At 36.9% G+C, this 14,146-nt stretch overlaps 1 protein-coding gene across 1 annotated transcript in view; it reads left to right on the top strand.

The window, feature by feature from the left end:
* The window catches only part of LOC107694365 (atrial natriuretic peptide receptor 1-like), a 107,827-nt gene extending 94,517 nt beyond the window's left edge, over positions 1 to 13,310 (top strand). The window contains exons 13-22 of the mRNA XM_016494057.1: positions 1,600 to 1,671; positions 2,057 to 2,216; positions 2,290 to 2,445; positions 7,110 to 7,278; positions 10,079 to 10,225; positions 10,470 to 10,593; positions 10,736 to 10,804; positions 11,204 to 11,378; positions 11,535 to 11,633; positions 12,272 to 13,310. Of these exons, the coding sequence (XP_016349543.1) occupies positions 1,600 to 1,671; positions 2,057 to 2,216; positions 2,290 to 2,445; positions 7,110 to 7,278; positions 10,079 to 10,225; positions 10,470 to 10,593; positions 10,736 to 10,804; positions 11,204 to 11,378; positions 11,535 to 11,633; positions 12,272 to 12,423 (1,323 nt within the window). The 3' untranslated portion in view covers positions 12,424 to 13,310. The remainder of the gene's footprint in view (positions 1 to 1,599; positions 1,672 to 2,056; positions 2,217 to 2,289; positions 2,446 to 7,109; positions 7,279 to 10,078; positions 10,226 to 10,469; positions 10,594 to 10,735; positions 10,805 to 11,203; positions 11,379 to 11,534; positions 11,634 to 12,271) is intronic.
* Positions 13,311 to 14,146: the final 836 nt, after the last annotated feature.

Raw genomic sequence — 14,146 nt, 5'->3', positions numbered from 1 at the left:
CTATTTTTTCACCTAATGTTTATTTTTCTATTTCAGCTTCATTTCAATTACCGAAAACAAATTTGAATAGATTTAGTTAAGCAAAAACCTCACTGGCTTAGTGAAAAAAAAATCAACATTTATTTAAATCTTTTTTTTTTTAAAGTAGATTAAAAACGGTTTAATATAATTTAAATCTTCTGTTTTAGCTAATATTTGTCTGTGCTATGTATTTTGTGCTTTATTAGAATATATATTGTTAGCTTAGCAACATGCTAATGTCAAACTCTACTGGAATCAGCTGTGAGTTGAATCAAAGTCCCTTTCAAGGAAAGCTGACGGACATATTTGCAACGTCTCCGGGCAGCTATTCCGGGCATCCAAGCCCAAGCCCTATATCTAAATGAATGGGGGAATCCTGAAATCTAAAAAACTGCCTGCTGAGCTCACAATTAAATGACATATTTCAAATCAGCAACAAAATCTGAAATTAACTGCCCCAAAATTGTTGTTCCTTCTTGTTGCTTCTAACGGCACCTGCAGTGACGCAATGACTTTACCAATAAACAATTGACTCTTTCATTCAGAAGGCATGTCTACTCGGCCATATTGCGCATTGCAGTTTCTCCGATTCGTAAGTAACAGGAAGGAACTCTCTTTGTATATCTATAGTCTTTGGTTGAATCTCTTGTGCGCTTCATGTGAGTGGCACATGATGATGCTGCCTATGTGGAACGTAACAGAATCAGTCACTTTAAGAGACTGCCTTACGGTGCATTCAAATCATGTCGAAAAGATCTAGTAACATAAACATTAGTAATTATGAGAGTTGGGGGTGTCGCAGTGCAATGGATGCAGCCTTTCTATTAATAGTAAATTTGTTAAAATTAATGATTTTTTTTTGTTTGTTTTCAATAAAAATATTTAAGGTGCATGTTGAAAATACCATGGTATCATACAATTCCAAATCAATTTACAGCACCCTCATAAATCTAATAAAAACTAGGGTTAGGGCTAGGGTTTATTCATCATTCTATAGATGTAAAGTTAAAAAAAAATGATGTTGGATTTTATGTAGAAAAGGAACATCGCCACCTTGCTCCAACCAAAGTGATTTGAATGCACCTGATGTCGTAATTTCAACTTCCCAACTCATAAATACGAACTTCCTAGGAGGACTTTAATGTGCCACTAGAAGACTTTGCACCAAAAATGGGTAGCCCCGCCCCCAAAGTAATGCTGTTGGTTGAGCCAGTGTTGCTATGTCAGATTGCTCCAGCAAACAGCAATGTTTTGAAAGCACCACAGTGTTTACACTCTTCAAAGTCAGTCTACAAATGGCTTGCATAGAGTTGTCTCTGCACATTCAAACTGGGATAAAGTATTTTAACAAGAAAATTACACACTTTAGATATAAAATGTGAAAATATAATAACACATAACTGACAGGATGATGTGAGGGAATATAATTAATATCCATCAAGTCTTGTTTCCACACAAACTCTCCTTATGAGCCACATGGTGTGTGTGTGTGTGTGTGTGTGTGTGCGTGGGTGTGTGTGTGTGCGCGTGGGTGTGTGTGTGTGTGTGTGTGGGTGGGTGTGTGTGTGTGACCTGTAGGACCTCATGGAGAGTGAAGGAATCACGCTGGACTGGATGTTTCGCTATTCTCTGATCAATGACATTGTTAAGGTGAGCATTTCCCATCAGAGACTCTTCTGCTCTTAATCTCAGGAGGAAAAGGAAAGGGAAAGATGTCTTGCTGTTTTAATGATGCTTGTCAAAGAACACTAAAACATAAATCTTTCACATCAAACTGCTTTGCATTTTTTAAAATATAGTTCTCGGTTAAATCGAGGCTCGCTCCTGTGAGAGATTTCATAGGGGTGGTTTTGAGACGTCTGTAATTTGAAATGGTTCATGAGGATGTCGGTTCCCTGACGAGCAAATTATGACTCCAGAAAGCATATTGCAGTTGCAAAAGAGTCTGTAATTAATATTTTCATGGTGTGGTGTTGGTAAATACGATGGATGCTGTCAGATGTCTTTGTAAGACTGTCATCTTTTCACCACTCAGGGAATGGCGTTCCTCCACAACAGCGTCATTGTCTCCCACGGCAACCTGAAGTCTTCCAACTGCGTGGTGGACAGTCGCTTCGTGCTGAAGATCACCGATTACGGCCTGGAAAGTTTCCGCAAGGAGAACAACCTGGAGGATGTGCACACTCTCTATGCACGTGAGTACCGTGGCAACACGTAGATACAGATTGCGTGCGTGTGAAGATGTAATATCCATGTTTGCGTTCGCAGGCAAGCTGTGGACGGCCCCAGAGCTTCTGCGTGCCGACAACCCACCTGCATGTGGGACACAGAAGGGTGACGTCTACAGCTTTGGCATCATCCTGCAGGAACTTGCCCTGCTGAAGGGCGTCTTCTACCTGGAAGGCCCTTGTCTCAGCCCTAAAGGTCAGAGGTCAAACACAATGCTCTGAAGGTGTAATCAAGGTTATTTTTTGACTAGTTCTATTCTTTTTTTTTTTTTTTTAATCCATTAAAAATTTTATTCATACATACAATGACATTAATACACCTCTTTAGTGATGAACCTGTTTTTAATTTCTGAATTAAAATTTATTTTGATTTTTTTTGGAAGATAAATTTTTTTTTTTTTTTTTTTTTTTTAATCCATTAAACATTTTATTCATACATACAATGACATTAATACACCTCTTTAGTGATGAACCTGTTTTTAATTTCTGAATTAAAATTTATTTTGATTTTTTTTGGAAGCCATTATGTCATAAAAATATCAACAATATGTCCTGATATTATGTTGCAGAAAAGCCTCATGTCATGTGCTGCAACTGCCCAAAAGTTTAATAATATTAATGAATTAATATATAAATAAAAATAATAAAAATAAATAAATAAATACAGAGAAAAATCAATTGGATCTTATATGAAACCATATGAAACCAACCAGTGTTGTTTTAATAATATTTATATATTATTATATTATTTATTCATATTTTTAATTAGCTTTTAGTATTATAATTTTATTTTTATTAATTTTGTTATATTTAATTTTTTTATTTTTATATTTCTATATAACTTTATTTTATTTTTATTTCAGTTTTAGTTTGTCATTTTAATACTTCAACCTAAACATATTTATTTCACTTGGCTGCCAATGCAACATTTCTCATTTTTGTTCAAGTTTAAATGTTTTATCTGATAATTATATTTGATTTCAGCTTTATTTCAATTATCAATACAATTAAATTACCAATATCAATTAAACTAATTTTCATTTTGTTTTAAAAATATTTTTTTATTTTTAATTAATATTTTCAGTTTTTATTTTAGTTAACAATAACAACACTGAAATCAGCATGAAGATTACAGTTCTATATTTTAAAAGTTTTTTTTTTCAACACTCTCGGGGGAAAAAACAGGTACAAAACAGGTACCTTTTTTTAAGAAGTACTAATATGTACCTTTTAGGTACTAATGTGTACCTTTAAGGAATTAATATGTATCATTTGGGGTAAATAAGGTACAAAAATATAAGTTTTAGCTTTTGTGTCTTTTTTTTTTGTTTTAGTTTTTTTTTTCTGAGTGTATTGTGGACAGTCCTATATATCACTTAGTGCACGTGACTGATTTCATTGTTTTTCGCTTGTTTAATAGCAAATTGCAATAGAAGCACACAAGAGAAATTGTCATATTTGGGTGAACATTACCTTTTAGCAACAGTCTCTGAAAAGCGTCGCTTGCTGCTTAATCCTTAGAGAACCGTAAAATAGACAGTAATTTTATTACACGCTTTCAAGAGAAGTTTTTTGGTGAATATGAATAACCATGAGAATGGTTAACTCATTATGCAGGTGAGAGTGTTTTCTCGTTTAGTGCTTTGATGTGAATCAAAACAACATTAAATAAAATGTGTTAAGATTTATGCAGTGAATTACACTGATAGCACGGGTTGCTTTTCCATGTCATTTTTCCTTTCCGTGTCACCTGTGATTACATTCACCTCACCTCTCTCTTGCTTACTCACTTTGTGAGCACAATCAAAACAGTTTCATTTGTCAAAGCATTAGTAACAGTGGCCTAAATCATCTTTGCACACTTAAGATGCCATTGCGTTAGATAACAAAATATTAAACCAAGTGACATTTATTTTAAAGATATCATACTTCAAAAGCTAAAGATTTCACATAAAAAAAGATGTCTTAGGTTTTAAATAAAACACCAGCCTATTAAAGGAATAGTTCACCCAAAACTGAAAATGTACTCACCCTCAGGTCCATCCAAGATGTAGATGAATTTGTTTCTTCATGGGAACAGATTTGGAGAAATTTAGAATTTCATCATTTGCTCAACAATGGATCCTCTGCAGTGAATGGGTGCCGTCAGAATGAGAGTCCAAACAGCTGATCAAACAAGTAATCCACACCACTCCAGTCCATCAATTAACGTCTTGTGAAGTGAAACATCATCAATACATTTTTTCTTCAAACCACTGACTGGAGTCGTGTGGATTATTGTGATGTTTTTATCAGCTGTTAAACCCTAACGACACCCATTCACTGCAGAGGAACCATTGGTCAGCAAGTGATGAAATGCTGAATTTCTCCAAATCTGTTCTGATGAAGAAACAAACTCATCTAGATCTTGGATGGCCTGAGGGTGAGTACATATTTTAGATGAACTATTCCTTAAAAAGTCAAAGTAAAAATCTCTCAGACAAGTGAAGTTAGTTCTAAGAAAAGTTCAAGTAGCATTTGTACAAATGACAATTGGTTTAATGATATGTACTGCAATGACATTGAGGCATTTTTAAGTGGCCAATATATACACAAATACTTGCAATAAAGATACCGGTTATAAGCTATGCTGCATATAAACCTTTAGAAGTATTCTTTGTTTGTGCAAAGTGTCCTGGTCACTTTCAGCAGTGACACAGTAACTGTCTCTGTTGCTTTCTTTATTTTGTGTGCTTTGGGTGGGGAAGTCTTTGTTTTGTTACGGTATGTTCTGAGTCTTATTTACATTCTATTGGTGTCAGTATTGCTTATGTACAGAGTCATGGATACAAACACACACTCAGTGAATGTCACCCGTCCTCATAAACGGATCACCACACACATACCAGCGGCTGCATTAAAGAGAGACAACAAAACATGAGTGACGTGTCTGGAGCAGAGCCAGCTCACCACCAGAACAAAGGGAGTCAAAGACAGCAATGAGAGAATGCCATTAACTGTCAGAGCAACGGAAGTATGCTTAAGTAAAAAAAGAGTACACTTAAGCATACCTTTAAAAAGTAGTACGTACTACAAAAATACTTAGAATATATTTAAAGGTAGGGTAGGCGATTTCAGAGACAGCTTTGAAAGCATAAGATCCCACCCTACATGCAAATCACTCTCCAAAGCCACGCCTCCTCCAAAACACATGAGCGTGCACAAGCAGACCAGAGGCTAACCAGCGACAAGATGAGAGATGGCGTCAATGCTGTCAGATTACCTCATGTCTCATTCACCGGTGAGAAAACATTACAGTACAAAGCGCTTAATAATACAATAATAATTCCATTCTCGCCCGGTCTGCAGTATAGCGTAATGGACTGTGTTGAGGACGTATCATGTCTGTGCAAAAAGGGTGCACAGAGGTATGTGAATACATACGCTGACTGGACAAACATTTTACAGTCCTACACCTTCTACAGATTATATGAATACATATAAATATATTTAGACCACTTAACTTAGTGATTGCTATCGGGATGTGAAAACTTTCAACCAGCATAACAAAAAATGTTTTTGAATCAAATCACCTACCCTGCCTTTAAGTGTTAACTGAATGAAATGTTTTTAAACACTTAACTCCATGTTAAATGGAATTAAATGAAAATGTACATTTTAATATTAAAAAACATAGGTGAACTTTACAGTTGGCTCACTTAAGTAAGACTTAAATACATCTTTTTTTGTGTAGTTTCATAATGACTTATATATTGTCTTTGAAATATGATCACATAATATGATACAATATTTACATATATTAGTAATTACACATTTGTAATGATAAAGTAGCAATTTAGTACATTTAAAATATATAAACTTTAAAGGGGTAGTTCACCCAAAAATGAAAATTCTGTCATTAATTACTCTCGTGTCGTTCCAAGCCTGTAAGACCTTCGTTCATCTTCAGAACACAAATTAAGATATTTCTGATTAAATCTAAGAGCTTTCTGACCCTGCATAGACAGCAATGCAATCGACACGTTCAAGGCCCAGAAAGGTGGTAAGGATATCGTTATAATAGTCCATGTGACATCAGGGGTTCAACCGTAATGTTATGAAGCTACGCGAATATTTTGGTGTACTTTTTGTTCATCAAAAATATCTTAATTTGTCTTCTGAAGATGAACGAAGGTCTTACAGGTTTGGAACGACATGAGGGTGAGTAATTAATGACAGACATTTCTTTTTTTTTTTGTGAAATATCTCTTTAAATGTAATATCAAATAACAAAATACAGTTACAATTACAATCAAGTACTTTATGTACTTTAGTATGTCAACACATCAAAATATGTGGCCTTACAGTTACACAGTTACACATCAAAATGTGTGGCCTTCTTTAAAGTGTATATATCAGCTACTTTAAAACAGCTTTGTATGTAGCTCATCCAGTCGTATTTTAGAGCCAGCTAAAAGACTGAGGGATGAAGATATTGGGAATGTATATATTTTTTTTTTTCCTGAGTGCAGTGAGGTGTGGAGTGGGACAGAAAGGTCATGACAGCTTTGTATCATCATCACTCCTGTTGATTGCTGTGAAGACATTTGTTAAGTCCAAGGTCTTCTCAAAACCTGCGAATGACACTTTCATCTCTTTTTTTTTCCTCACACATTTGCTCTCCTTCTATCCCTCGCACCAGTGGGGAGTCCGATCGCAATCACTGTTTTTCTGTCAAATTTGCTATGCTAATTTTATGTGCTAATTTGTGTATGTTATTTCCTGTGTGATAGAGAGTTGTGTAACTCGCTGTCTGGAGAATGTTTAATTGCATGTTTGTTCATTTTTCTTATCATTACTGTCTCTTGTTTTGTGGTTCAGAGATCATAGAGCGTGTGGCGGAGGGCTGCTGGCCGTACCTGCGGCCGCTGCTGTGTCCTCAGAGCCACAGCGATGAGTTGGGACAGCTGATGCAGCGCTGCTGGTCAGAAGACGTCAACGAGAGGCCCGACTTCAACCAGATTAAAGTACTGCTTCGCAAGAATAACCGGTACCTGATTCACAAATCAGCTCACACACAAGAGCTCAAATGACAAATTTGACATTTTTTTATTTAAAGAGCGCATTAGTAATATGCGCCTATAGGTGGGCATACACTCTGCTTATTACACACACAGGGACGCGCAGCATTACGCAAACATGCCAAATATTAATAAAAAAATGAAAGGATTACAATGCAGCTCCGTTTCCTCTCTGTTCAGTCTTTGCTCTTGCAAATTCCACCATATAAATAGCTAATCCGCCATGGCGTGAGAGCAACTCTTAAAGGGAATGGGAGATGAGACTCTGATTGGTTTATTGCATGTTATGCCCAAAGCACACCCATTACTCATTAAGAGAATAGGCACAACCCTTTTAGACCATGCGCTGGGCGCGCCGACCGTTTTTCCCATCATTAAACTAGCAAAAGTGGATTCGGACATGCCCTAAGTGCACCTGCGCCTTGCGCTTTAGACTATGCGCTTAAATCGTTAAAATAGGGCCCAAAGTGTTACCTGAAATTTATATGCATATGTAATATATGTTAATAACAGACACACATACAAAGGTTCACTAGTTTTTTTAAGTAAATTTTTAAAGATATTTTAAAACGTTTGCTGCATGGTTAAAAATACCTTTTATAAAATTGCGTTTTGAAAAAAAAAACGGTAGTCTAAGCCGCGTAAAGGCCGAGTCGCATTTTATTATTACATTCATGAATAGCCTAATGTAAAATGCCGGTAAATAAATGTAAATATTTACTTACATTATAAATACAGATAACCATTAGGCCTACTAAAAGCTATTTTAGGCTAGTTCTTCTCTCTCCATAACAAATCCTTTAAATTTAACGGTATTCAGAAAACGAATGAAAAATAGTACAAGTAGCCTAGTTGAACATCAACTCAAAACGAATTCACTGCTGCTGAAACTGAAACGGTCGTTGGGCTCACATAGCCTACCTCTCATACTCGGTACGAATCCACTCAAAAATGTTTCCATATTCATGATGTATTTGAATGCTAAACTATTATTTATTATGATTTGAACTTCACTGCCTGTAAATCATCCTTCACATGTGCAATGTTTGGTGGGTGAACGCAATGGATTGTACTTTGGTCTATTTAAATTGAGTAGTGTAGCCTAAGTTTGGCTGGCTTATTTTATTTTGTTAATGAACCATAGACTGTATAAAAACATGGACGTAGTATCAGTGATGTCACCTGTAGGTTTATGGACAGTGTTTTTGAAGCCTAAAGTAGGCGGAGCCGGCCGTTGCCATCTTGGCAGTGCGTCACCGCGCGTCACTCCCGGATAATCGAAAATGGGCAAAGAGGCAGGAGCTGGTTGCTGAAACCACGCCCACCTAGCTCGACGGTGGTGACAGCAGCAGCAATCCACCTGTCACTCAAGTGGCCACGCCCTTAATTATGCAGAACTTTAAGGCTTAATATAATTTAAACGGATGAGTTATACAAAAAATTCACCACCCTCACAGTTGTCATGAAGGGCAAAATTAGCTATATAGACCAAAACCACTTTTTGTACTAGGTTATAAACATATTTTTTTCTGCTGTAAAGTTGGGCATTTTAACATGGAGAGTCTATGGGACTGACTCCCTTTTGGAGCCAGCCTCTAGCGGCCAGTCGATGAATTGCAGTTTTAGTCACTTCCGTATTGGTTTCACGAGAGAGACCGGAAGGTTGCCGCTTGTAATGAACAGGCTGCGATAGGCTAATAACTAGCCTAATATGTTGTGTGTGTGCGGGTGAGCGAGGTATGCGCCTGCGAGATCACTTGAATTTGTCCCTTATCACAGCAGAAACAAAGATAAGAGTGAGACATCATATGAAACTATAAAGGGTCTACTTTTATTTGTGTACAGTCACAATAACAACAAAACACTGTGCTTTACAAAGTAAAGAAAACAAACAGATGTCGTTTTCTGCCATATAGGCTATTGATTTCCTTTCCGTGAAATTGTGAACTTTCCGTGAACAGAAACTCGGCATATAGAACTTGTCGTAGTTTTTCTTTCGTTTCTGTGAATTATTTAAGTCAAATATATTTCGTGAATAGGACTATTTATTTATTTTATATATGTGATCTTATTCCGTTTTTCTCAGTTCATATAATTGCTTATATGTATGTTATTTTAATTCCGCTTTATAAGAGAAATGTTTTTAATAGTTTTAATACATTTTAATAATCCTACCCGAATGGCAAAACATCCATAGAGCTGCAGTACACTTTCAATTTTTCAGCTGTTTCAAGCCACAAATATTTACAAATATTAATTTAATGCCAGACTGGGACAAAATTTCAGCCTGGCCGGGAGTCTCATCCAGGAATAATGAAAGAAATGTTGGCCAAATTAAAACAATGTGCCTGTCTTTTGTGTGTAAATTCACTTTATGAACATGACACAATACGCTTTAGCATTAAAGCGAGCATTAAAACGAGCATAGCAAAAGAGTTTGTAACCCTTTTAAAGCATGACATGAAATACAGTGAGTCTTTTTCAAATTTTATGCACTGATTTGTTCTCAAAATTGCAATTCTGTGGGATAGTATGTAAGCATGGTATAAAGTCTTAGATGGAGCTAGGAGTACTATGCTCTTATCTGTAGTAAATCCAGTCAACTAAAATTTGAATAATAATTTTCTTAGTTAATATTTTATTAATCAATGTTTACATAATAAACCTTGTGTATTATGGGTGTTCAGTTGATGTTTTTGTGCCTCCACTGCCTGTGTTGCAGTGATCAGACACACATTCACAACTCTTGTCTCTGCCTCATCTCCTCAGGGGATATGGTTCCAACATCCTGGATAACCTCCTGTCCCGTATGGAGCAGTATGCCAATAACCTGGAGGAACTGGTGGAGGAGAGGACGCAGGCGTACCATGAGGAGAAGCGTAAAGCTGAAGCTCTGCTCTATCAGATCCTCCCACAGTGAGTCCTAGTTTGTTCAAACCAATTTCCAAAGCATTTGTAAACCATATGACTATGTGCTACCATTCAAAAGTCTGGGGTCAATAAGATTTTTAAGGCAGTTAATACTTTTATTCATCATTTAATTCAAAAGTGACAGTAAAGTATGGAAGGCCCGTTTTCAAATCAATTTACATCTCGCAATTCTGACTTTTTTTTTTTTTGAGGCAGTATCTGATTGTGTGTGTGTGTGTTTTTGTTTTAGCTCAGTGGCTGAGCAGCTGAAGCGAGGTGAGATGGTGCAGGCAGAAGCCTTTGACTCGGTCACCATCTACTTCAGTGACATTGTGGGCTTCACCGCATTATCAGCCGAAAGCACACCAATGCAGGTCAGAATCCCTCTGTAAAGGGGTAATTCAGTAAACGCTCGCACACAAATAATTATAGGCTAATTTTGTTTTTTTACTGTGACAATCATGAGTGCAGTATTGAATTATAGCTGATCTATTTGTCTATTTGCACCCGCCACAGGTGGTGACGCTGCTGAATGATCTCTACACTTGCTTTGATGCAATCATCGACAATTTTGACGTGTACAAGGTAATTCCAGATAGTCATTACGTTCACTGCCTGTTCAACGACACGTGCTCGATTAGCTTAAAGGGATAGTTCACCCAAAATGAAAATTTGTCATCAGTTGCTCACCCTCATGTTTTTCCCAACTTGTATGAATTTCTCTCTTCTGTTGAACACAAAAGAAGATATTTTGAAGAAAAAAACAGGTTCCGGCAGCCATTGACTTCCATTGTATTTTTTTTCTGTATTATGGAAGTCAATGGCTACCGTCAACTGTTCAGTTACACACATTCTTCAAAATATCTTCTTTTGTGTTCAACAGAAGAAAGAAACTAAGAACTATCCCTTTAAGTGGCTGAGATGTTTCTCACAGTCTCTGCCCACCACTGAGCCGAACGATGTGTTTTTGTGTGGCGCCCCCAGGTGGAGACCATCGGTGACGCCTACATGGTGGTGTCGGGCCTTCCTGTGAGGAACGGGAAACTGCACGCACGCGAGATCGCCCGCATGTCTCTGGCTCTGCTGGAGGCTGTTCACTCCTTTCGAATCCGCCACCGACCCGACCAGCAGCTCCGCCTACGCATCGGCATCCACAGCGGTGAGGATCAGGGGTCAGGAAAGTGTCTAATAGAGTACAAGTACAGCACAAAGCAGTCTGGCCTCTCTGAGGACATATCTGTGTGTTGATGGCTGACTAATGGGGAGCTTTGACTGATGGTTATGTGTGTGTGGGTGGGTGTTTTCATGTGTCCAGGCCCCGTGTGTGCAGGGGTGGTTGGTTTGAAAATGCCTCGGTATTGTTTGTTTGGCGATACCGTCAACACAGCTTCACGCATGGAATCCAATGGAGAAGGTGAGGTGCCTCCAGACTTTTGAAACGATTGTGTCCCACACTTCTGTGGCATTTACCAAATGGTAGTTTTGAACAGTGGTGTAGCTAAAAATTATAATTTTGCACCCTCTTTCTGACACATGGAATTGATCCATTTACTACATCTTTAAGCCTTGTATATGTAAATGATCTCTGGTATGATTGGCTGACCTCTTTGTGTGTAAAAGCTGCAACTTTTTGATGATTCATTTAAACTAGTCTGGCGTCTGTAAATCACTTGAGTGAACTTTGAGTAAAACTGAGTATGAGTATGAACCTTAGTCACGGTATTTAAGGTTGATTATATGTTATTTAAACTAAAATGACAGTGAGGAAAAGAAATGAATGAAGAAAAGATGTGTGTGTGTGTGTGTGTGTTCCTGAAAAGCCTTTATTGTATTGAATATGCACTTCTAGTGTACTTCAAATCTTAAAAGTATATTTAAAGAAAAAAACTGTACATACAGATAATGTAATATTAATGAAATAAAAAGCAACTCAAGTGAACTTAAAGAGAGTTTACTTTTATGGCTATATTTCTTCACACACAGACAGAGAGAGAGAAAAGAGCGTGTCTGATTATTTCATAATCTACTGTGCGCTGATTTCTCCTCCATCAGCCCTGAAGATCCATGTTTCAGAGGCCACACGGGCCGTCCTGCAGGAATTCAACTGCTTCCAGCTGGAGCTCAGGGGAGATGTGGAGATGAAGGGAAAGGGACGGATGAGAACGTACTGGCTGCTGGGAGAGATCAGCTCCAATAATGCCTAAAAACTGACAGAGAGGAGAGGAGAGAACAAAACAAAACGCATCTAAACAAGTACTGGGACAGTGTGGGACACCGGGATGAAAGAAGGTTTCTTCAGAAAAAGACCTGACTTAGAAAGCAATGTTTCAAAACTGGGTCTTGTTCATCTTTCATTTCCCAAAAGCTTCATGTTATTGCTTCATGGGAATCTAGCTGTGACTTTTTTTGCCAAGTAAACTTGAGCAGAATCTTTTAGACACATGAAAGATGACATAACACACCATCAGATCGGTGTGACCGGATCGAGTGTTTACGGGTCTCGTAGGAGTTTTGAATTTTGTTTTGTCGTGATAGGTCTTCGTCCAGATTTTTTTAAGCCTCTGGGTCTGTTTGTTGTCGTTCATGTTATTGGTCACACAGAGACACAGTGCTGTAGTCACTCTAGTTTTTGAACCATGCGAAATGTTCTCGATTCCTCCTCTATCTGCCAGAACTGCTCCAGTCAGCAGAGGGTTTTGAACCACAGATAAAGGTTACGCACAGAAGAGAAATAATAATAAATGGCAAGTATGGTTAAGAAAGCAGAGAAATGTGCAATGATGGATTTTGTTCTCAGATCTCAAGAGCATTTCCCTACAGATGTTGCAATAGTGCTTCAGAGAAACCAGCACAGGGATGTTCTTGTCTTCATTTAATAGCAGGATTTACTTTCCCCTTAATGTCATCAAGAAAAACACAAACACTTTTAACTTCCAGAATGTGTGATATTTCCAAATGGAACTTGATTTTATCCATTGGGATTTAATTTAGGAATTCTGAGATTCCACTCGGATCCATTCATGTGCTTGGATTTCTAAAAAATTTGGGGTCAGTAAGATTTTTTTACTGTTATTCGGCAAGGATGCATTAAGTTGATCAAAAGTGACAGTAAACACATTTTTTATGTTACAGAAGATTTCTATTTCAAATAAATGCTGTTCTTCTTAACTTTCTATTCATCAAAGAACCTTGTGTCACAGTTTCCATAAAAATATTAAGCAGCATAATGGTTTTCAACATTGATAATGATAAGAAATGTTTCTTGAAATCAGCAAATCAGCATATTATTCTGAAGGATCATGTGATACTGAAGACTGGAGTAATGATGCAGAAAATTCAGCTTTGCATCACAGGAATAAATTACATTTTAAAACATATTCAAATATAAAATAGTTATTTTAAATTGTAATAATATTTCACAATATTACAGTATACTGTAATATTGTGAAATATTATTACAATTCAAATATAAAATAGTTATTTTAAATTGTAATAATATTTCACAATATTACAGTATACTGTATTTTTGATCAAACAAATGCAGCCTTGGTGAGCATAAAGAGACAACCCCAAACCTTTGACCAGTAATGTAGACTGTGTCAAAAAATCCCTCTATATCATCATTTCTATACTCTTTTGCAAAATATTGAAGAACAAAATAAGTATGCGACACACAGCTATAATAAAATAACACTGGTAATAATGATGCAAACAGCTAAATGTGTACTTCCTTCCTCTCAAAGCTGCTGCCATTTTATTATTCCCCCCCCCCCCTAAAATTCCACATTTCTAACAATTATGCATACAAAAAACATGAACAGTAGCTGGAACCTTACAATTATAGTAATTCAACTATGTAAACAAACTTTTGTGTCTTCAGAATCTGACGAATGTGAACAAGAGCAGGAGCAGTTATGTTTTCAATAA

Source organism: Sinocyclocheilus anshuiensis, unplaced genomic scaffold, assembly GCF_001515605.1.
Source record: "Sinocyclocheilus anshuiensis isolate Anshui unplaced genomic scaffold, SAMN03320099.WGS_v1.1 scaffold1240, whole genome shotgun sequence".
NCBI lineage: Eukaryota > Metazoa > Chordata > Actinopteri > Cypriniformes > Cyprinidae > Sinocyclocheilus > Sinocyclocheilus anshuiensis.
The sequence above is the reverse complement of the archived record's forward strand: the minus strand, read 5'-3'. Positions and strand labels throughout refer to the sequence as shown.